The sequence below is a fragment of the Myripristis murdjan genome, chromosome 10 (genome assembly GCF_902150065.1).
Source record: "Myripristis murdjan chromosome 10, fMyrMur1.1, whole genome shotgun sequence".
In the NCBI taxonomy this organism is placed as follows: domain Eukaryota; kingdom Metazoa; phylum Chordata; class Actinopteri; order Holocentriformes; family Holocentridae; genus Myripristis; species Myripristis murdjan.
The window spans coordinates 17,749,282-17,774,368 of NC_043989.1; the positions used below are offsets into that span (position 1 = coordinate 17,749,282).

The following is a 25,087-nucleotide window of genomic DNA, read 5'->3' on the forward strand; positions in this document are numbered from 1 at the left end:
TTCACACTTAGAATTACACCCAAACCCCTACAAACATCAGCATGCTCACTTCATAGCTTGCAAAACAGAATATATTCACAGGTAGTAGAACTGAATATTGCCAGCCTAACAAAGCGCCTGGATGAAAGAGGAAGATTTTTACATTGCATGCATGTCTGGAGAGAATCTGACTTTCCAGACATGGATCTGTATTCTGTCCTTACAGTTTAAGCTTTGAGATAGACCTTGTTGCTGTTTGGAGGTTATGTCCTCTTTGTGCTTTATTTGTGTTACATCACAAATTCACATTGAACCACCGGGAAATGTCAAAGTGCCACTGTGAGTTCCAGAAAAAAGGTTGAGGGAGATGTACCTTGGGGTCAGAGGACAGGCGGGATGGTGTGGCCTGTGCTCTCCATGAGCTCTAGAGAAGGACACAAGCACAGAAGAAAGCAGAATCACCAGCTGCCTTGGTGACAATACGTCACCACAAGTTTGAAGCAGCAAGGCACTGTCTGGCATGGCTCTAGCCCTCGCTGATGTATGATTACAATCTGGTGATTACATTTTTGAGCCTCACTTAAGGAGGAAATGGAGTTGTATCTTGCAAGATATCACTGAACTGTATCCTTTATATGATATCAAACAGTCTGGTTTTGAATGAATAAATGATTTTATATGGATGTTTGAAAGCTGATTGTGGCGGCCCTTCTGTAGATGGCATTTCCTGCACAGATAAAAGCACAGGGGCAGTCATATCTACTTACAGATAATGTACATGGTGGCAACTGCTTTGAATCAAATTAGGAAAACAGAGGACCAAGTTGCTGACCATGCAGCCATAATATAGAGCCCTTTATCTGTATATAAATACTGTTAAATTTGTGCATTTTATGTACTCTTTAAGCTTTAGGGAAGTTTGGTTTTTTTAAACGAGGACACCAGAAATGACGCTATAAAATAAAAGCCATTTGGCTGTTACAGTATGTTCTGAATAAATCCACTTTCATGGCACCACATGTACGTTTCTGCTTTTTGCATTTGGGATGCTTGTTCATCATCTCAAAGTATTCTCCAACACTTCAAACGAAAGCTGAAATAGCAACATAATAAAATAGGCTCATGACAGATACAAAACTGCTGCAAAATAAAAATTCTTTTTAAAGCAGGTTCTGTGTCACAACTTATAAACTGATTATTGTTCATTTTATAGTTGATTAGAGCATAAAAAGATGATGACCCTGAATAACTTCTGTCAGTCTCAACTAACAGATAGTCACTGTTTGTCTCCCTCTATTGGCTGACTCACCCATCATGTGACAAATTAAAGCATTTTCTAGTCACAGGAAAATAAAAGATGACATTCCAGTGAAACTGCAACCATATTTGTAGCATGCCTCCTTAAATCAACCCATGATTATGAAGCTTTGTTTGTGTGTGCATGTTTCTTGAAAGAAAAAGAAAACACCTCTGCTTTTTCATAAATCCTTTAATATATGAAAGAGGCAAATTTTAACACAATATACAGTGTAACAGACCATGTCCCACAGTTATCTCACTCATTTTCAACATTTCTTCACAAAACTACCCTTCAAAATAGGCAGGTCTAAATTAAAAACAAGAGAATAGATGGATGGTACGGCGTTGTGTCTTACATTCTGCTGCAACTGAGAAACGACAGAGTTGAAAAGAGCAAAACGTTGAACTGTTGTCTAATTTTACACAGGGATGTTTAGAGTGGCTCCTGAATGGGCAACCTATTGGTTAAGCACCTCCTTTGTCAGCAATGCCGTTAATTCATTGTCAGTTGTCTTAACAGTAAACCTCATCAGCTAACAAAGGAAAAAAAAAAATCTTTGTTTCAATCATATCTGACTTACGACTTGATCAACAAAAATCACGACCTGGTGTGGAAATAATGTCAAAATCTATTGTAGTTTGTTGCTTACAAACAAGTCAGCTGTGGTGATTTCTCTGTGGCTTACACCAGCTCTGACGTGAACAATGTCTGCACACAATGAGGTAGACTTGGGAATGTCGTATACGCACTGCTCATCTTTGTGGGGAATGTAAACACAAATGCCTGAATTTTTTTGGAACAGATTTCTAGACTTGAACTTAAATGCATTTTCATAGCACACAACAAGTTATCAATGTCATTACCAAGCATCACTCTTGATTATATGAACAAGAAATTAGAAAAAAAAAAAAAGTTCAGTCAACCTGTATGACACACATCATTCTTGGATGCATATGTTGAGAATCACAAGAAACGATGGAGGCGTTGTGTCTGTAATTGATTCCCAAAAAACCCCTTAGGAAAGAAGTGATATGTTTACAGTTGCGGAAGAGAGATGAAAAACAAGCCTTTGTCTGACTGCTTGTTTCTGATGATAAATATGCTTTGTGATCATATATAAACATACATGTAGGCCTGCACACTCATACACACACACCCGGCAGAGGGGGAAAAAAAAAAAAGAGAGGACACAATGGAATGGTAATCTGCTTTTCATGCTCACAAAAAATATTTTTCTTACACGTTTATGTAAAACCACTATAATTATATCCAACAGACATCGCTTTATTCACATTCCTAAATTTCACATCTGCTGTGCATTGCGCTGCATAAGGGGGTAGGTAGGATTATTAAGAAGGGATGGAGGAATAGGTCCATAATGATACAGACTTATACATTCATGATATGCATAAGGCTCCTCCTTCGGAATGATTTCACTGCCCACAGGGGAAGGAGAGAAATTAAAGGGGCATTTCATGTTGAAAGGCCATTATGATAAAGGACAAAATATAATTAGCAACCTGGTCTCTTGCCCCTCTCCCCTACACAAAATGAATATAATACCAAATTTACCAAAAGGTGTAAAAATAAACGTCACATTCTAGTAAGTAACCTTTGTAGAGTCTGCATATTCAAGTCCTGTCTCACTGCTGGCTCGTACGGCATTTTTGTCCTTATTACCAAGGTGACTGTCTGGATATTGTGATCTCCAGGCAGCCAGAAAAGACAGTCGCTGCACAGTGAACAGGAGTGCTTTTTGTTTAAGACCTCAGCTCTGTACTGCAGCAGTAACTTTACACAAAACAGACACCCCTGGCTTCCATGTGCCTTCGGCTAGATCCTCATAACCACTTAAAAGGCAGCCCTCCATTTTATCATGCACGACAAAAAATCATCTTCCATGCAGAAATTAAAGGGGGGGTAGAGGTGGGGGGAGGGATGGAATGGTTCAAACCCTGAGCAAACTCTTCCACTTAAGGGCAGTTTGAAAAAACAAACAAGCTACAAATATTTGTTGAACTAATCAATCACAAATTGTTCCAACCAACTTTTAAAAAGGTTACGTAACAACTAAAAATTTGTAATAAAAACACCGGTTTCGACCTGATTTTATGAAATTGGCTGAGACAGACTGATTCAAAACAGTGACTGAAATCAAAGAGTCCTGCATCAATTTAGAATTATCAGGGCGAATAATAATCACATCAATTGTTTTCATATTTATTCTCACATTTGACCCAGAACATTGTGATACTGAACAGCTGGCTAATATTATGTACGAATTTAGAAGAGCTTTGTCTTTCATTTAGTTTAAATTTTCCGTTGTATTTCAGTAAAACACATCTATTCTCAGAGGATGGTGAGGCGGGATATGCCCTTACCCACTGTTCACACAAAAAGCACTGAAATAAATGAACTTCTATGGAAACTTATTTTCTTCAAATGAGATAATCAATTACTGCTCCATTATTCTGTTGCAGATGTGTTGTGCTGTAGGTGTTGCATGCAATGGATTTATTCTACGTGTGCATTCACAGTGCATGCCTGAATGAAAATAAATGTTTTGTCCTGTTTTTCCTTTTCTTTTTTTAAACAGGCTCACTGAAGATTTCATGATAAAAACATTTCTTCGGTGAATCAGTGTTGCAAGGAAAATATACGCTGCCATACTGCATATTATACACATGGCCCGTCAGTCGCCTTTTAGTCTGTCGCAGCCATGGGATCCTTGTATAAAACACATTTTGCAGAAACACAAATGTGGCGTGGATTAAGTGCGATGCTGACATTGGAAGCAATCAGAATGACAAGCTTGGAAATGGGTGCAAATGAGATGCTGTTTTGAAGTCTGAGTGGGCGAGCCATGGCAAAATGTGACATGTGCAGCAGGTGATCATCAGAGGCTATTATCAGCTACATGTCTTTGTTGAAAAAGAAGGGCTACAGTGGTGGCTATAAGTCCTACCTACGTAGTCAGAACAGCCGCCCCCACCTCCCAGCACACACACGCACACACACACACACACACACACACACAGGCAAGACAGACTGACAGGCACACCAGAGAGATCCAGATGGATGATGTGGAAGCAGCACAGAAATATCCATGGGACTATATTTCAACCTAACACAGATACAGTCGATGGAGCGGGCCAATTGTGGTGTGCTGTTCATTGGATAGTAAAGCGACCAGTCTTCAATTCAAAACATGTTTTTGTCTGCAGAGGGTATGAATGGACAGTGGGGGGTGGGGTGGGGGGGTGGTGGGTATTTCCAGGAAGGTGGTTTAACAAACCTTGAATGTAACCCTGAACTCTGAATTGAACAAACAGGACATGACATACCCTGAGTTTTCTGTTTCAGAACAGCTGATTACAGAGAGTTCAATCAACTTTAGTTGGATGAAGCTCACTGAGGCGTGTTCATGGTGAACTAAAAAAAAGCATTAGTGGAGCGCAAATAAAAGGATTCACATGCACTTAGGTACTCAGGTTATTCGCCATGTATGGGCAGTTATCTGATCTCTTAAATGCCATGTAAACAAAAAAAGCTGGCTTGCATAATCAGGGTAACAGATGAAGAGTTATCAGGTTAACCCAGCTAGATTTCTCCTGGAGAAAACCCATTATTGGGCCGTGTAAACCATACTTGGATTTGTGTTTTTTTTTTTTTTGGTGCGCTTGTGCAGGAATGAAAAAAGTGCCACGATAAACACAATTAAAACTATGTTCAATGCACAAGAGGACAAAAACGTTGGTCTACATGGTTGTTAAGGAATGCTCAATCATTTTATGTCAACTGCAGCAGGTAAAAATGTTGCAGGCTCAACATGTTGACAAATAATTCAAGTTTAATTCGAGTAAACCTGCTACCAAGAAGATTCATTTCAGAGTGCAAGTTTCCATTAATGACCACGAGATAATCTAATGTTGCCTCTTAGAACTGAAAACCCCAGGTCTCTGATATTGAACTTGTGGTAGTCAGTAAACCTGCCTTCTGAAATACCCCCCAGATGTGCGGTCCTGTGTGTATCTACATGAGATACTGCTACAACCAGGAACAACGTCAGTGATTAACTGCAGACAGTCATGTAAAAATGATCAAACTGACCCAGTCATTCCATCTGGTTGAACTACAAACATAATTTTGAGAGTCTGATTGTGCACAATGTCAAGAGGGGCAAGGGCTACAGTTCTTCCCCTGATTCAATGTAAATGTGCAACTCAACTGAGCCGAGTGCATTTTTGCTAATGAACACCAAAGGGGAAAAAAAGTTGGGGTGCACAGAGTGTAAATTTGTAGGCAGAATGATGCCCCGGCCTGCTTTTATGAATGGTAATGAAAACTATATGGCATTTTCCTTATAAGCTATAACATAAGCATTGTTAGCTTGGTGACTGTACTAAATTTCAATAATCTAATTAAAGTTAAAGCAGCATTCATGTCATATTGAGATTGTTGCTAATAACAAAAAAGGTAACAGCATGTATTTACTATTCTATTTAAAAACCAGCCCAAATAAAACAGAAACTTTCAGACACAACACTGGAGAAAAGATAAAAGCAATATTGTGACATTTTTAATCTTGTTTGCTGTTTCATTTAAACTGGAACCTCCCAATTAATGGGACACAGGATTTAAATTCACATTAAGGTTAACTGAGAAATGATTTGTTTGCATTGTTGACATTCCTAATAGAAACCAAAGAGCAGCAGCAAGACAAAAATGTAACTTGTGGCAAGCTGGCATTATTGTGTTCCATTATGACTGCTAACAAGACAAACAATGACAAACCATTTCTCAGTTAGCTGAAGAATCAGCGGATAATCAGGTGCCCAGTACAGTGAAATAACAAACCAACATTAAAAATGCCTCAGATGTCTACATAGGAACAGGGGAAAAGGGATAAAGTCTTTAATAACTGGCTTGTTCTCTTGTTTGCACACACAGTGGAGAAAATAAAAGCATAAAACCATAGGAATATTGTGGTAACAAAGATCAAGAGAGAAGGCCCCAAACCAGCAATCCCAAGTGCTTCAGGGATGCTCAAAGATAAACAACAATCTACCATCAAACCATTTTTCCAGGCATAGTGAAGACCTATTATCTTAACCAGGCCACTCCAGATAATACAATAACCTTCAGTAATGCAACAGACAGCACAGACAGCACAGCCACCACAGCGCAAATAGGGTGTCTTTCGAGGAATTCTCAGTCTTTATCTTCATCAGTTATGTCTACCCATATTTAATAGACATGGGGGAAATAGGTTTGCTCTTAACTGGTGGCAGAAAGCAGGCTGTTCAGTAACATATATTGTTGGCCAGAACCTGAGGTACTCCAGAACAGGGTGCAGAAATTCCACATCAACAATAGAAAAGAAAAGAAAAAAAAATAATACGAAAAAAAAATCACTGAAAATTAATGGCACTTTTTACATTTTGAGATGGAATTTCATTTTTTCTCCAGAAATGATGAGTCACCCACTTGACCAGCCAGTGTTCAGTTTTTTAGTTGTCCTAAACAGATATGATGGCGAAAACAGCATGTATAGGAATCTGTGTTAATTGGCCTGTCTTCAGTTCTCTGCAGCAAGAAGTAGGGACAAGTGGATGGGCATGTAAAAAGAGACCTTAAAGGCATTTTCTTCAACATTAAAATCCTTGCTGGGTGGACTGAGGCTATGTGACGATGGGATATGTGACCTGTAAAAGAGGAGTTAACCTCTTCTATGCCTCTGTTTTTCATTCTCTCTTTCTTACTTTCATCCGAAGTTTCCACTCTCCCAGTTGACAGGAGTCCTTGTGCAACAGCATCACCATAAATACACTCATCCGAAGACCAAAATCAGAGAAAAACATAAAGAATTCAATTCTGAAGTAGACAGACAGTCCCCTGTGTATCTGGGTAAATTCCCAGATGAGTGGTAAACAAAGTAGCTGTGTTGACTGTTTGGTTTGAGTGGAATTTTTTTTTTCTCCCTGCAAGCGTCACTGATAAACAGGAAAGTAAACTCTGTTTTTGTGTGTCTGCATGCGTGTGTGCAGAAATGCAGGTGTGTGCGTGTGTGCATATGTTGCTCAGCTCAGTGGCAAAGTAGGCAGAGACTCATGTTCTCAGTTCTCAGTCTTGAGTTGGGTGGGAGTTGTTGTTGCAGTGTGCTGGCTTGTCCTGCAGAGGGTTTAAGGGGAGGAGCTCCCTCCAGTCACCTCTCCGGTGACAGCAGGCGTCACCAGTTGGCTTTGACAGCTTTGACATCACTCACGAGGTTCTGAGCAAGGCAGATCCCAAAAATCTACACAGGAGGCCACACAGGACATTAGCTCAAGATACTCACAGAAACTGACATCACGAGTATGGATGTTATTGTGGATAAAGGAGGGACTACCGCATATTTGATCACATTGCAGTAACTGCAGGGGTTTTTATGATGTTGCATGTTCTTGCCACTAGATGGCACTAATTACCCAAAATCACAACACAGCAATACTGTTGGTTTTAGATTAAAAATTTCAGGCGACGCACCCTGTCTCCTTGTGTAAATGCCTGGAAGTAAAATAAACCACAAAAGAGGACTACTTACCTGTAAAAGTGCAATACCAACAAAGATTCCAGCTACAACAATCAGGTTATCCTGAAGCCACTTCTCAAACTGTCCTACACAGCCCTTGGTGTAGATATACTTCTGCTGATCCAAGTCCTTGCACAAACAAAAAAACAAGATAAACATGATGTTACAAGAGAATGAAAGAAACATCAATTGTTTAAAAATCACAAAACAATCAGCTCAGCCAAGTCTCTGGACTTTGCCTGAATCAAACCAACATTAAAGCTCGAACAAGAATGAAAAAAAAACAAAAAAACTGATAAGCTGGTGAATCGCCTCTGATACAGGTGGTGTTTGGCCCACTGACTCCTTTGCAGAAGAGAAGGGCAAAAGGTGTGGGCGGTACCCTGGTCACACTTAGATTACAACGTTCCAGCATTTGAACACAGGAAAATATCAAGGCAGTGCACTCAGTTTTCCCAAGTATCTTGTGTGACTGACCAGACAGGCAGGAGCTGTTCCTGCTAAAGCACAGATGGCTGTTTTGTGTTGTTAGATTAAGATGATGATATGTGGGCTATTCAGAGACAGCAACATAAAGGTGTAATTTAGGGCTTCCAATGACACTAAAGGGGGTAAGACTGGATGCAGAGAAAGGTCTTCCCACAATTCTCCCTTTGTTACTCTCTCGGGCAAGTCCACCAAGGAAACCCTTTGTTCCCTTGCAAAACCTGGAAAACTAGCTCACAACCAATGGGAGGTAAAGGGAGCCCCTTGGCAGCCAATGAAAAAGCAGGAAGCAGTATGTTGTTCTGACTGTGAACTTCCCCTGAAGCTATTTCAGCCCTCTGCTTTTGTTGTTCGGCTGTCCTCCCCATGTCTCCCGCTCTTCCTCTTTCCCACTCTGCACTGAGACTCCATAAACAATCTGCACAGGAACTGATTGCGCGTCACTGATAGTTTCAGTGAATGTCACTGGATGGTGCGCTAGCAGAAGAGCACACAGAGAAAATGAATTCATGCCAAGTCTGTGGCAGGTGGTTCACTGAATTGCCATGCGCCTAGGAACAGCACTCTTTCTGACTGCAGTGCAGTGCAGTGAGTTGTAACCACCACACCCACACACAGAGGAAAAGGCAACAGACTGGCATAACCCACTGAGTCGCCAATTACAGAGTATAGTAAGGCTTCTCCTCTAGGCTATAACTGGAGCCTAATTATCCCTGTTAGAAGAACAATCTGTTATTAAGGCAAGGAGCACAGCAGAGGAGCCTGTGTGCTACTTAACCCTATATATTCCCTTGTTCCTGTGCTGGCCAATTCTTGGTTTACATGAATGTTCATTTCTGAACAATAAAGTGATTTTTCAAAGAGCCCTACTGTGGCAATCCAACATTTGCAATATTTATAGGACTGTGGGGGGCACCCCAGTGGCTCACCGGATAAGAGTAAGTACCATGTACCAAGGCTTAGTCCTGATCAACTATCAAATTCTGATTTGTTTTATAAGTTCCATTAAAGTCACTGTACTTTAAAAAATCTTTTTTTTTTTTTTTTTAAGGCAGTTTCAGATGAGCAGGACCATAACAACTTGACCTGACTTGCACTTAATCAGTTGAAATCATTTCTCTCAAGCAGGTTTGCAGCATTTGAACTGACACACCCTCAGGAATGGCTAAACTCAGCAGTTTTGAGTAATATTAATCAGGGAGGCTGGCACTGTCTGCCAGTCATGGTCCAGGATTGTAATGGTACCGCTGGTGAAAACTTTTTCTATTACCACTAAATTACATTTATTTGTATTGACTGAACTACATTTATTTGAAACACATCATGAAGAACAAAATTCATAAAGGCAAATACCTGAAAACAGAATAATTGGAGAGGAAAGAAAAGGAATGTAAAGAATGTAGACCTTAAAGAGACAAGAAAAGCAACAGAAGCATGTCAAGAGATACCAACCCCTTTAGTTCGGACATCATATCCACACTGTGTGTTGATGACGTCCTCCTGTATGGAAGAGCAACGAAAAAAAAGTGAAATCCTCGTTCAGATAGCTTTAATGTAACCATTTCACCAAGTGACCATGGTATTACAATGACGCAGAAAAAACGGATGTAACCCTTCAACAAATACACTGTAAAAACCCACTTCGTTAGATATTATTTGGATACACATTGTTGGAGTATGATATATGGAGCGACTACACAGTAACAGCTGAAATGACTCAGTGTCAGTGATTTTGCTAAATGTTGTGATCACAGCTATTTGTCTCGATTTGAGGAACTTAATTATTTCATTGCACTCTCTGCATTTTCTATCAAAACATCATCAGTAATTTTCATTTTTAAAAAGGTTGAAACATTGTTTCTCTCTCTTTATTCTGTTTACCGTTAAACTAAAATCAGTATATATGATTATGCACAATTACGTATAGAGCCCAAATATGCTCTATGTTATTTTGTTTTTCTGCATACTGAGAGGCAAATTCACCAAGAATGGATTGTGGCTGCTGAAAGCACCATAAATGCCTCACTTGCAACTGCTATCTGCTGTCTCAAGGTCGATTCAGCATCTTTGGATGGCAGGCTCAGTGTTATGCTTGATGCCATAAAATATAGCAAGATGTGTTTGACCTGACAACCTGTATCTGCAAATAACTGCGGTCTCAGTTAAATCAAAAAGTGATATTCTCTTTCAAAATATCCGCTTTTGAGCACACCTGGCATGAAAACGCCAGCCTGCTCATTGGCCGCCTAGCTACAATCACTGCTGCCAAGATCACCGGAAACTCTGAGCATATCCCTCAAAAATGTGCTTCAATTACCATCAACTCACTGAAAACACTTATAACTTCACTCTAACTGCATGTGTCTATTAGCACTTAGTCTTTGTGAATTCGACTAATTTTACAGTGAGGCTCATTTGCACAGAACGGGGCATTTTGTATCAAACGTATGCAGATTACCTAATTTAAATATGTGCAAATAGTGAAGGTGCACCATGGCACGATTTGCTTGGCAGTGCAAAGCTCCCGAAAACAGTGAAATGCACAAGTGGTGCATTTGTGGGTGCTTTGTGAAATACATGGTTTTGTTTTGTCTTATTTATGCAGGTTTAGCAGCTGCAAAAGCAGTCCTTTTGTGTTGAATGACTTACAGCAGGATCTTTGACGCAGCAGGAGAAGGGCACTCCACAGCGCTCCCTACTGGGGTTCTGGTCGGTGCAGTTGAAATAGATGTTCAGGTTCCAGTCATTGGGCCCATGAGCTCCACAGCATGACCACTGAGATATCAACAACAGCGAGCAATTAACAACCTACTATGGATACTGGAAAGATTTATTTTCTCTGATCTGTTCTTGAAACAGCTCTGAGAGGCTGACTCAGGTCAGTTGAATTGGCACACAATTTACTGTGGCAGGTAGTGACTACAGATAGAGAGCCACAAAGAGATAACAGCAGATTAAACAGCCGTTACGTCATGGCAGTGCCCAGCATTTACACACGAGAGCCAATTATCTAAATCGCTTCATTCATATAATTGGATAATGGTTTAAAGCAATTACAATCAGATTAATGATAAGATTTACTCCATGATGGCAGTGCCTGGCTTATTCTCATCTCTGACCTGGAGTGTACAAGTGCGCAAGTTTAGAAGTAAATGTAAATGATATAAAAGAAATTCCACTCAAACTGTGGATTCCTTTAACAGTTTTTGTGCAGAGAAACAGACTGTTCAAAGGAACTTCGATGTTTTGAGTGCTGGTGTAGTTCACTGCTGCAGACACTCACATATTCCTGGGCAAAGTCAATGAGGTTCTGCAGGTCAATGTCATCACGGTAGGCCTTGACATTATTGTTGATGAAGAAATTAAGCTGGTCTTTGATCCAGTCCTTAAAGACAAAGGCAAGGATCCCTGCAGTCAGCTCCAGGAAGAAAATCAAACCCAGGAACACGGAGAACTGCAAAGTACAGCCACACAAAGAGCAAACACACACACAAGGCACGCACACAGATGCAAAACAATGAGTCTATTGTTTCAATCAAGATACACCCTATAAAATCCTCTCTGTGAAGGATGAGAACGAAAACACCTTTAATAATATTTGGTTCTACCCGTTTCTGAAGCAACAAACAAAGAACAAAAAAATGACCAAACCAACCAACAAACAAAAAAGCTGTGATGTACTGTCGCTGTGTAGATTCAGTTGTACGCCCTGACCTGACTGACTGAATGTGGCAGAGAGACCATAGTCCCACAGGTACCATTATATCATCCCTTTACCGTAAATGCAGGAGGAAAAAGGGCGCTAATGATAAATGCACTGGGTTATAAAGAACTGCCCAACCCCAAAAGCCACATCAACTCCACACTCTGAAGCCTGATCTGCCTCTGCTAATGGACATGGGCCAGAGTTAATAGCTACTCCAAATGGCAGCCTAAAACAAGGTGAGTTTGTCTCTATCAGTCACACACTATCAGTGCAGTTGAACCAAAAAAAAAAAAAAAAATCCAAAAATGATGTGTCACAGCTTTGGCCAGTTTAGAACATAAGCCAAACACAAAAGGAGCTGATGGAGAAAATGCTGCTTGACAAAGAGAAAATGTTCTGGTCGTGATCAAGACATGGATCAATGCCTGTCACTGTAGCTTTCCAATGAGACGAGATTTGGTTTAGCGATGCAGTAGCGCACATTTTTGGAATGCATTCACCCCTAACATTTGGCTGGTGTGAGTCAAATGACACCTGCTACACTGACAGTTATGGTGTGAACTGTGGATCTGGAGGTGTGAAGTGGTTAAATATCTATGCTGTGCTTGAAGGAAAGAGGAGCTGGAAGTCGGCTTACAAATTTGAGCAGAAAGGTGTTCTCTCTGAGTGCTCCAATACAGCCAGCAAAGCCCAGGATAAACATAACCCCTCCCACCACGATGAAGAGCCACACAGGGTCAAAGCCTCCCAGATCTGTGATGGACGACAGATTGGACAGCACACCCTGCAAGGAAGGGAGACAGACAAACCAGGGTGGTTAGAATTTTAATTGCAATGCTTCTAAAATCAATCCTTCCTATCTTTAATGCAAGGTCTAGGCAAAACTTCTTTCTCTACAAAACACACACAGTTAACCTTGGAAAGAGCTTCTAGTGTCAAAGAGAAATGCTGAGAATTAATTATACAACCAGCCAGAAGCAAGCCAGAGTGGCCTGGGTTGCCCTGTTCAGAGCTGCTCCAGTACAGCTGAAATCTATTAGAGGAGGCAATGCTGTCACTCCTCTAGAATGTTGTCTATCAGGTGTTTTGCTTACTGAATAAAAGAACATGGATTTTCATCAATTTATCATCAACACAGTTGCTTTAGTCTCTGGTACATCCCTCACAAGCCTGTAAAACATGAAACCTTTTACAAATGTTCAGTAACAGACGTTGGTCCTTCCCTGCCCCCACAGCCCTGAGGCTGCAGTGTGTTCAAGATGTCTTCCTGTCAGTCTGTGGTCTGCTCCAGTTTGTGCATCCTGTTTCCTCTTCATATAGTGCACAAAATGAAAGGACTTGCAGCTATAGCCCAAGTGAGTTACTGCTTCAGTGAGGCGACTGCTTCAATAAACTGGGAGACAACTCTGAGATAGAGGCAACACTGCATTTGATTGTTTTTCCTCATATGACACTAGTGCAGGAAAAAAACTGGTCTAATTTGAATTTAAGCATGAATGTTACAACAATAATGCAGTCTGTCTAAGTGCAGGAGGCTTGAAACTAATCATCTTAGTCACCCAGACCCAAAGTCACCATCAGGCCTTTCCATTTCCCACAATTCATCATTCAGCCTAATCCTTTTAAATTATTCACACTGTTCCACCACGGTACTCCTGTGCAGACCTATTTACAGAGTTCATGACCAGACGTGACTAATCAGTACATGTTTCCACGCTGGTGCAGCATTTACTGAACCAAATGGTACAATTTCTGGCTAATTAATGAACAAATTGACTGTTGACTCAATTGGAAAAAATTTTGAGTGATGCCATATTCCTTCACACATGAGAGGGTAATGGCAGCATCTGACCTTTGGAGCTTGTGTACTGTGGAAAATAAAACAGCAAGCACGCAGGATCCATGGTTACTATCATTTCCTGAAAATGCTGAAGCCTAATTCCATTTCAAAGATGCATCGATCCACTTTTCAGTTCCAATCCAATTCAGATACCTGAATTTGGATATTTACTGATACTGATACGAGAGCTCTTTTCTCTTGAATATTATTATTACTACCTTTATAATTATTTACGTTGGTATTAAGTGCAAGGTTACATGAGGCTGTAGTAAGCCACATAGCACTTCTTAGCCAGCTGTTAAGGGATTTTTAGATGGTCGACGAAAATTGCATGTGGCTCCGTGCTGCCACTCTGCTGTACTCACCATGTCCCAAGAGAAGGGTTAAATTACATTGGGCTGACCTGTGGGTCCACACATTGTAACCATAACAACGACTGCAGCATTTCAGCAGAAACAGTATCTGACCCAAAAAATGTGTTACAAATGTACAAATTTGCCTATTAGCAAAGAAAACACTGCAGCCGGGTGTGAGCAGGAAGAGTTGTGAAACAGGAGAGGGACATCATTTGTTTAGTTTTGTTATGGAGGCAGGAACAGCAGGAGAGCAGGGCTACATCCTGTGCTGGCTTCCAGGACAGAGTTTTGTGAAGTTCATCATTTGATGGTAGACCTAGATATAATATAATGCACCTCATGTCTGCTAACTGGTCAACTGGGGGAGCGATTTTAGTGTCACACTGTCAAATGTTCAGGATGGGTGAACCTTATTCAAGGAGGCAGGCAGGCACATGCTGCACAGGTGTAATGTTTTTATGAGGATGAGCCCACATCCAGCTCTGCTGGCCCGCCCTGCACTGCTCCTCCATCCACCTCTCATTGAAAACGAATTAACGCCAGACAATTTTCTTCAGTCATGTAAAAAGCCAGCTCAGTCAGTTGCAGAGTGTGCTGCTACATCTAACTCATATAATTCTGGTAGACAAAAAAAAAAAATAAATAAATACATCATTTAAAAAAATTAATTAAATTTAAAAAAATAAAAAAAGGTGGACAACCAATATCTTGGTAGAATTGTTTAATTACAAATTAGATGCAACAATATTTTAGCAATGGGCTTAAAAAGTATTACTACATATTAATAACTTATAAAAACATTACAACTGTGGAATCTGGATTGTTAGGTAGATCAGTAACATCAGTCTGTGCCGTCAGTACTGGCACCCAATAACAATACTGGATCAGATCAGTCCCAATGCTTTTCCATTTGTCAACGCGCTCCAAGACATTGCAGTCCTGATAGTAAATGAATCAAATTGAGGTATAAATTTGACCATATGGGTCTTAGAATGAAGCTGCAAGCTTAATGTCACATAGTTCACAGAACATCCTGATCGACTCTATGCCTATGGGAAAAACAATTTGTATGCAAGCTAAAAATTGGCTCTACAGCACTGTTAAAAGTCATGTCACAGTAGAGCTGCAGGAGCATAATTCATTTCCTGAGAGGCCCAGTACAACATGTTCCAAGACCATTATCAAGCAATGTGGGTTTAAGTGCCATGATTGGGCTCCCATTTTGCATGCGGCGGCAAACTCACCACTTCTCTCAATAACCCTTGTTTCATCCAAACCCCCTGGTGTAAATCTTACTTCTAGCTTAGGTAATAGCAGGAATAATAAGGGCAGGAATTTGAAGTACGCTGCTGAGGCAGTGTTGTATCTTGCTGACGTGTGTTTGTGTACATGTGTTTACGTACCTTCTCCGCCCATGCCCACAGGCCTATACCCAGGAATGCTGCTCCAAGTAACTGTAAAAACACAAAAGGCAGCACAGTGTTGGACAGAAATCGACCATAGCAAGTGATTACCCATACCTAAATTTCCAGCATGTATATAACACTGCATTCCTTGAAGATATAACCTGGTGTGGCCAGAGTCAACTATCAAATCACTGTAGCTGGTTATATCCAGTGGGCAACTGAGAGACTAAATGTATTAACAGTACTAACCTACCATGCCAGTCTAGCACTAATGCCAGGCTTACAAATTAAAACATAAATACAAGAGACCTTCCAAAATGCTGCGTCAAAAGGCTACCTGTAGACCACTCCATTATAGGGATACAAACCAGGCTTAAAAAATTAGACCAATTAGACAAAACGTCACCAAAATGCTATCATAAATTTCTGGACAGCGTGCTTTTACTAGCACTCGTAATGATTTTGTCTATTAATCTATGCGGGTTACAAGTTGTTAGTTGCCATAAAATGTCACTCAAAAGAGATTCTGAATGGTAATGAGCTCAACTGAGAGACATTACGATAGCAGAGCCTGATTCAAATGGGTCCATTGAAATCAGGCTAAATCATATTGTTGGTGAGTTGATTAAATCAGAGTGAGCAAGTAAACCTGTGGCAACCCATCAGCACACACATAACAAAACAAACAATATAACAATATGCTAAACACTAGACACTGTGCTCACCCTAATGGCATTTTGAAGCCGTGTTGCTGGCTCAGCCTTCATTACATAACTGGCTGTAGTGAAGGGTGTGGTGGATTGGGCTTGAAAGTGACACAGAAGTAAAGTCAAGGTGGAGATCAGGTAGAGGGGATCAGACTGACAGCAAGAGAGAATTAAGCCTTTTACTCTGCGACTGAATAATCAGCACAGATTAAAGACAGAGCGAGAACCATGAGAGAAAACAACTCAGCCTCAAAAAGCTGAGCCTAGGGCTGCACACTTTTCTCTGAAATAATTGCCAGATATTGTGATTACAATTATAAATCAAAATTAGCCAATACACATTTTCAACTACAGCAGTCATTCTAAACTGTAAAAGAAAAGGTTTCAATACTGCCAGTACTACATAACTTACTGTGAAATACAAGTGATAGTTAACTGCATACAATACAATGTGTCTGTGGGTGTGTATATATTACAGGAATGTGGTTAATCCATTTTCTTTTTATTCAGAAAAAAAAAAGAAACTGAAACTGCAACTTAGGCCTAGTTGGTAATGACTGATCGATTAATCGTTTTGAGCGCTTTTTAAGAAGAAAATTTTCATGTCCAGCTCCTCAAATGTGAATATTTTTGGGTTATCACCTGGGCTGGGCTGCTTTTAATTGTGTTTTTAATTAGAAAGTAAAGGGACGATGAGTGTGGATCTCCATCCTTTTGCGTTCTACTTATCAGCTTCGGAAAGCCAAAACACCATGATGAAACCTTACTGCAACATGAGGTACAAAGTGGTCGACTCATCAATTTTCCAGTTCATGGTCTCTCTGTACTTGCCTCAGCTCTACCCACTTTGTTTTAGTTTTCCATTAGACATAAGTTTGACTTGAAACACTGCAGACCATTGACTGGTCAGAGAGAAACTGAACAGGGAAGAACATTGTGTCATAAGTGATAATCTATCCAGGTTTAAAAAAAAAAAGAAGAAAAAAAAAACAGCAAATTTCTTAGTTACACTGATATTGTTCATGTGAAGCAATCATTTCAAGTTGGTCTTGTTGATTTTTTACACTGGCAGGGACTTGCAATGAAGATGTAGTATCTGCAATCGAAAACAAAATACAGAAAAAGTAAAGCTGGTAGAGCCTACACAATGCAATGGAAAAGCTCCATAAACCATCATGTTCTTCAGAAAACCAAATTCAGTAAGCTAGGGAAAATCAGTTCACTCCTTTTTTCCTGGGCCCTGAGAAATCACATTATGGTAAAACCGCTTTCTACAAATAAACTTCACTTAAGTAGAAAGGGAATGATTAATAGATCAAATTTATTGTGAACATTAATTTAAATATAAATCCTCCCATCTTAGTGGTGATATTTCACATAACACTATAATTCTGTACAAACAAATTTCAATGACATCACATGACATGTTGGAAGCAAGTTACCTGGTATCCAGGTATTTTAATCTATTAGGTTGCACATACTTCTGTAATACAGTGCTTCTAACATGTATCAAAATTTTCTAATATCAAGACAACATTCTCTGGTATTAAAAAAAACCCCAACATACTCCTGTATAAGAAACACTTTCATGTACGTATGCAATATGTTAAAGATATGTTTTCAATTTCTCATGTTAAACAGCTTGTAAAGTTGTCAACTTGACTGTCTTGCCCATAAAAAATATTAAAGTAGGTGACCAACTATATGGAGCAAGAGAGCTGAGACCACATTCAAATTCACTGCTTAAAATCACTGTGCAGACACACACTAAAGCAGGAAACTTCTGTGGGTACATGATAATCTCTATTGGCTTACTGTAATCTATTATGGCTAAACGTGAAAAAACAAACAAACAAACAAACAAACTTGCAAAAGTTTTTTAACCAGCCAGAGTTGATTAAGATAGCTTCATTTTGAATTTGAGGAAAAACATTACTTGAGTTTAGTATTGAGCAATATACTGCACTGAACTACTTCTACAAATATCTTTTTTTGCCTTTTCACTTTATTTCAATAGTGACAATAGAGCGAGACAGGAAAGGCCGGAGAGAGGGGATGACATGCAGGAAAGGGCCCACACTGAAATCAAACCTGGGCCACTGTGATAGGAACACACCCTTGGTAAGTGGTACACAGTAGGGCTGAGCAATAAATCAATACTATATCAATATAGTGATATAAGACTAGATATTGTCTGGGATTTTGGATATTGTAGTATGGCATTAAGCGTAGTCTTTTCCTGGCTTCAGAGGCTGCATTACAGTAAATGGATACAATTTTCTGAACTTATTAGACTGTTGTAATCGTTCTGTTGTTTGCCTCTACCTCCTTGGTCATCATATCCATATGACTAATGACTGTTTATCAAAAATCTCATTGTGTAAATATTTTGTGAAAACACTTGTCAGTGCCATCACAATATTGATATTGAGATGTATGGTCAAAAATATCATAAATACACAATGACTTCTGGTTACTGAATTAATATTAATATGTATATGTATCAAATGTTCAGGATGGGTGAACCTTATTCAAGGAGGCAGGCAGGCACATGCTGCACAGGTGTAATGTTTTTATGAGGATGAGCCCACATCCAGCTCTGCTGGCCCGCCCTGCACTGCTCCTCCATCCACCTCTCATTGAAAACGAATTAACGCCAGACAATTTTCTTCAGTCATGTAAAAAGCCAGCTCAGTCAGTTGCAGAGTGTGCTGCTACATCTAACTCATATAATTCTGGTAGACAAAAAAAAAAATAAATACATCATTTAAAAAAATTAATTAAATTTAAAAAATAAAAAAAGGTGGACAACCAATATCTTGGTAGAATTGTTTAATTACAAATTAGATGCAACAATATTTTAGCAATGGGCTTAAAAAGTATTACTACATATTAATAACTTATAAAAACATTACAACTGTGGAATCTGGATTGTTAGGTAGATCAGTAACATCAGTCTGTGCCGTCAGTACTGGCACCCAATAACAATACTGGATCAGATCAGTCCCAATGTTTTTCCATTTGTCAGCGCGCTGAAAACACTTGTCAGTGCCATCACAATATTGATATTGAGATGTATGGTCAAAAATATCATAAATACACAATGACTTCTGGTTACTGAATTAATATTAATATGTATTACACAGAGTCCTTGTGGCTCAGGACATTTGTCACATATGATCTCCTTCTCTCTTCCCATCTTTCCTGTCTGTATCTACTGTGAACTATCAAACAAACCAGAAAAAAAATCAATAAAAATAACAAGCAATAACAAGCATTTCCTCCTCTTAATTCTGCTGCTGCACCACAAAGAAACACAGGATGCCAAAAGAGTACCTATGTATATGGTCCACTTTGTGATTATCAACTACCAAAAGTACTTAAGTGCATATCAAGTCACATTTCCAACTTCCAACCAAAACTTAAGAGGCGACCTTGGCAGCAGCCTGAGACCACTGTGCATGTGCAATGATCTATCATATTGTTTTAGTATTTGTTAATCTGTCTGTTACTCTGTACATATTAACACTGACCTGCTGACTTGATTAAAGAATACATGCTAATGTGCATAACTGATCACTACCATTTCAAAAGTCAGTGTTGTTAGACAGGACAGGATGTTTATCACAAATGTAAAACAGCTCATTTAAACAAAATTACAGTTGGCACATTGCCTACCTTGCTTCCCCGTTGATTACTTGCTTTTGACTACTGCAATAATTTAGTCTACAGTTAGCTCATTTAAAATGGTCTGCTTGTGTGTGAAGTTAACTTGTAAAGCTGATGCAGACTATACAGGCAGCTGTGTGTTGTATTCAGCACTGTCACATCATGAGACAAATTCATTTGTTTTGAACTAAAAAGTCTGTTGTAGTCAACCAAAGTGGGACTGGTCATTACATATTGTAGCACACTGCCTGTGTATATCTAGTCAAGACAACACAATGGCACTTTGTAATCATGGCAAATGCAATAGGCGACAGACCTCAGACAGATTAATTACGATGTGTGAAATAGAGTGCAGATTGGCACGCATATTTTTGTCCAAACCTGATCTGAGCCTAAGAGCACAGAAACCGAGCCCGACCTGAACTCAACAGGCATTCTTGATTTTGTGTCCGACCCCGACCTGAGCCCGAGATTTTGCTTGTCCTCCATCGCTAGGTTACATATTCCGCCTGAAATAGCCTAAGTTGCCTTCAGCGTCATCACGTAAACTCGGGACAAAGGAAGTTGCCCAGAACAGACAGTAGGTCCATCATATTTCAATGAAATAATGCTGATGTGACCAAACGCAACCCAAACCTGAACATTATTTCTAAATATCTGTACGAACTCGGCCCAACCCGGGCCTGTTGGGACCCGTCGGGCTCAAGTCAGTTAGCCACACTCTGAAACAGAAACTGAAACAGTCCCTAGAGCAAATATCAGTGCAATCACATTATCTGCTGGTGCCACCTGCAAAGCCCCGTCACTGGAAAAAGTTGGCTTGGAGCCTTGTTATATGTGTTTTTAGTGTGTTTCTATTTCAAGTCTATCTGCAAAGCAAACTTCCCTTATGAAACAAAAAGTTTAAACCAAAATGAATTTAACTGCGTGATTCTGAACCCTACCTTGGTACGTGTTTGCTCTCTTCACTTTCATCAAACTTTGTCCCCCAAGCGAGCTGTGGGCAACAAGAGTCACACTCGGGAAAGACAGTGACACAGACAGTGCTAGTGCCAAATTTCATCATGGTTTGCACTGAGTTGGGTGATTTATTGAGAATATATCTATATCATGATATGAGAGCTGATATTGTGTGGGATTTCGAAAATTGTAATATGGCATTAGGCACAGTCTTTTCCTGGTGTTAAAGGTTGCATTACAGTAAAGGGATGCCATTTTCTGAACTTACCAGACTGTTGTAGTTGCTCTGTTATTTGCCTTTTCCTGCTTGGTCATAATAAGCAAATTACTAATGGCTGTTCATCAAAAAATCGTGTAGTAATGTCACAATATAAATGTTGAGGTAACTGGTTAGAGATAGTTGTAATCATGAAAATAGGTTTTGTCCATATTGCCCAGCTCTATCTGTACACTAACTGAGAAAATAAGTGTCTAAACATTTTTTAACACCTTTAAAAAAAGTTCTGTTATTTTAAAAATTCAACACTAGCTTCAGATTTTCATTATCCCCCGTAATCATCTTCTTGTATTCATAATGGCCTATATTTCATCACCATGAAAAAGAAAAACAGAATTTGTATTCAATGTTCTTGCTTAGACTACACTTCATGATTTCTGTTTGTTTTGGTGTGAGATGTTTTGAAAGCCTTTTGTTTTTCTTTTCAACTGCACCTGCACAAAGAAATAATTAGCATCTGTTTTTTTTTCTTCCCACCTCTGCATCTTATCTTTGCTTCTATGCAGCATCGCTGTGCAAACTCATGAGGTCCTGCACTAGATGTTCTTGTATCAGCATTGTTACTTCTCAGCTGTGCAGACAGCACAGCTATTCAAATCAAGCTGTGAGTACGACTTCTTTCTCTGTTAAGTTCTCACATAGGACGTGTGTGTGTGTGTGTTCCCCGTCAGGGGTTCCTCTTCACGTGGATGGAGGGATTATCAACACTTGAGGAGATGCCCCTCTAAGCCAGCTGATCCTATTAACCTCAACTATCTAGCAGACAAACCAAGCCACATGCTGCCTGGACTCACACACAAATACACACACACACACACACACACACACACACACACACACACACACACACCACAGACTTACTCAAGCATGACTGTCCTCTGTGACTTCCTAAGATGCTGACTTTCTAATGACGATGGCTGTGCTATCACAGTCATTGCTGATATGATATCAATAGCGTGGCAGAAGTGGATAACAGTCTAATTCCACAACAAGGAAAAAATTCTACGTACTGTACATCCCCACTTCTCCACACTTGATAATGCATAATCAATGTATCAAATAGGCTGATTAATTACTACACAGTGCGCAACTGAAACAAGAGCTTGCTGTCCGCTCAGAGGCAAAATGTATCTGACTGGTATGGACTACGCGGTTGAGAACAAGGCTACAATGAAGAGCAGAGAGCTTTAGCCAGCTAATAACACGCAGCCTGCATCCAACCAACTCAGCAACTTGGTTACAGCTTAACAAGCTCTTAATTACAGCACGCATAGCTTCCAAACATTTCAGCAGCTCGGGCAGAAAATGTGATTAATTAGGTGGATGTGAGGAATGTGTCTATTCTGAGGACTAGAGAAGGTATGCTGTTCTTGGGTGAGAATGGCTGGCTGTCAACAACAAGCTCAAGTGCTAGAGGAATTCAACCATACAAGTAACACTGGCACTTTGCTCCATTAGCAAACGCTTGTTTTGCTCTCAATATTTAGGTTCTATGAATACTTTGTCTGTGCCTGAAAAATGTCACTACAAGAAAGATAAATGGGTTGTCTGACAGAGAATACACCCTGCTTCTCTATATTTTGGCAATGCACTGGCTTGTCTGTCAAATCCAGTTTCACAGCACAGACAAGAGGCAAACATCTTTTGGTGATTATTAACAGAACGAGCCAGCGAGCTGGAACATGTTACATAGTCTCGCACAGCACTCAGACATGGGGCTGTAAGCTTGGCCTAGGTGTCCAACAGTCTGAAAGAGCACAATATGAGTCAGACACAAGGCTAAGACCTATGAGTCAGTCTTTCCTGGTAGATAAGTTGGTCAAACTGGAATAAATTGCATTGTTTACAAGTGAAACGAATTGTGAAATATATCTGCACGTCATGCTTTAAAACAAGCAAGCGCTGTTGGCCTGCTTGACTGTTTGCTTCTGTGTCACCAAAACCACTACACAGTACAGGTAAGGTGTGATACCCAAAGGCAAGTGCTGTGTACTGCTGCTGTGGAATGAGGATACAAGGAGGTGGAGAAGGAGGTGAAAAGGAGTAAGAGTAGGAGGAGAGCCAAGAGCATGTGGATCCCATCTGCCTGATGGGTCTGGCAGGACAAGCATCTGAAGGGGGAGAAAACAGAAAATCACACCCCATGCCCCCCCCCGGCTTTTGTTCTCACCATCCCTCTTTGTGTGTGTGTGAGGGAGCAAGGGAGAAACAATGCTGTCATGCAGAGCCCGAGTACTATAGTCGTGGACAAAGTGAAAGGGGTGCTTGAAAGGAGGAGGGCTGGGGTGTATTCAGGCCCGTGTGGCCTTTTCCTTCCAGCAGTGTGTGGGAAGACCCTCTGGCGCACACAGACACGCCATTCCTTCACCCACTGACATTATACGCCAACCGCAAAGAGGCAATGTAGACATGCAACAAGCGAGGTGGTGGTGGGGTAGGGGGTAAACAGAGGAACTTTTCAGACGGGGGGGATAGAGATAGAGGGGTGCAGACGAGGGGGAGGTGGGGGTAACAGCAGCTAGAAAAGAGACCAAGCTCTCTTGCAATAGGCAAAACAATACGCATTTGAGGTTGATTGCTTATTCTCAAAAAAACAAAGAGTGGAACTTATTACTACTACTACTGATGGGGTGATAATAACTGTCTGTGGCAGCCAAGTTTCCCTATCAGTAAACACATCATCACCCATCTGAAGCTCATTTTCTCAACTAAAGACAAGGTCAGCTGATGAAATAGTTTAAGAGGCTGGTGATATCTTAGGTTTACTCGCCTGTCGCCTATGAGCCCAACAAAAAGTTGACTTCTTCAGAGTTTTAGTGGTCCACAGTTCACAACAGGAAATACATGTTACGTTTGATGTGCACTACTACTGAGGTAACGTCAGGTGAAGATTTAAAATTTATGGCAAGGAAGACGTGCCAGCCTAAAACTAGATAATTACTCTATTCATTTTGGCAAACTTCTGACTGCCCACAGGATACTCATGCAAATACAACAAAGTGTTTATCAAACAAACAAGCAACAGCAGCACTAACACACGCAGTCGACAATACCTTATTCATTGACCATTTTCCTGCAACTGAAAAATAACCGTTAATATTTACACAGCTAACACTGAATATCTTACTAAGCTAACAGAAAATGTGATGTTGCTCCCCACTAGGACTATTTCCCAAAGTGTTATAGTTAAACAGAAAGGAGACCACATATACTCACCCAAAATATAATGTTGAATCCGAACAAGAAGTATTTCACACAGCAGCTTACTTCGGCTCCTTTAAAATGATGATGTTTTCTACTCATTCTTCCAGGAATAGTGGCTAGCTGGCGAGCTCGTTTAACTGTTAGTGCAGCTTGTACTTCAAAAGCTTGGCTAAAGCTGCATTTGTTGAAGCACTGGAGCTAACGTTGGTTGGATCCATTAGCTACAAGAGGCTGAACTGCTTTTCAGCCAGCATTTAAACAAATAAAATTAAAATAAAAGACAGGCGTTTATTTACCTAACGTTACACTCGCTGGTTAACCATTGGCTTGCTAGGCTAACTAGCTCGCAACTTCTATGGTTAGCATTAGCAGCTAACAACAACAAATCCAGGCACACTTGAGTGGAAGGCACCAACATCCATCTGCAGTTCAATCAATACACACTTGCCGAACGTTACACTGGCGGCGCACACACACACACGCCGTATAAAGTTGTTTTCCTTTCAGCTACATGAAGCTTCGGGTAATTCTCGTTGCTGCATTTGTCTGGTCGGGCTGAAATTTTCTTCCTTGGTTTGTGCTGTGAAAACAAGCCCTCGCTGTCAAACGAGGAAACCACTGCGCTA

General features: G+C 40.3%; 1 protein-coding gene across 1 annotated transcript; it reads right to left on the reverse strand.

Moving 5' to 3' along the window:
- Positions 1-1,453: 1,453 nt before the first annotated feature.
- Positions 1,454-25,087, reverse strand: tspan17 (tetraspanin 17). Its single transcript, XM_030061532.1, has 8 exons — positions 24,474-25,087; positions 15,642-15,692; positions 12,680-12,826; positions 11,620-11,790; positions 10,986-11,111; positions 9,789-9,836; positions 7,863-7,979; positions 1,454-7,574 (listed from the first exon to the last, which is right to left on the reverse strand). The coding sequence occupies exons 1-8, from the start codon at positions 24,558-24,560 to the stop codon at positions 7,509-7,511; spliced, it is 813 nt and encodes a 270-aa protein (XP_029917392.1). The 5' UTR covers positions 24,561-25,087; the 3' UTR covers positions 1,454-7,508.

Coding starts and splice junctions, on each gene's coding strand:
- tspan17 (XM_030061532.1), bottom strand. CDS start 24,560: ATGAGTAGAAAACATCATCATTTTAAAGGAGCCGAAGTAAGCTGCTGT. Junction 15,693..24,473: donor GATTCAACATTATATTTTGG/GTGAGTATATGT, acceptor GTGTTTTTACAG/TTACTTGGAGCAGCATTCCT. Junction 7,575..7,862: donor TTGGTATTGCACTTTTACAG/GTAAGTAGTCCT, acceptor CCTCCTGTGTAG/ATTTTTGGGATCTGCCTTGC.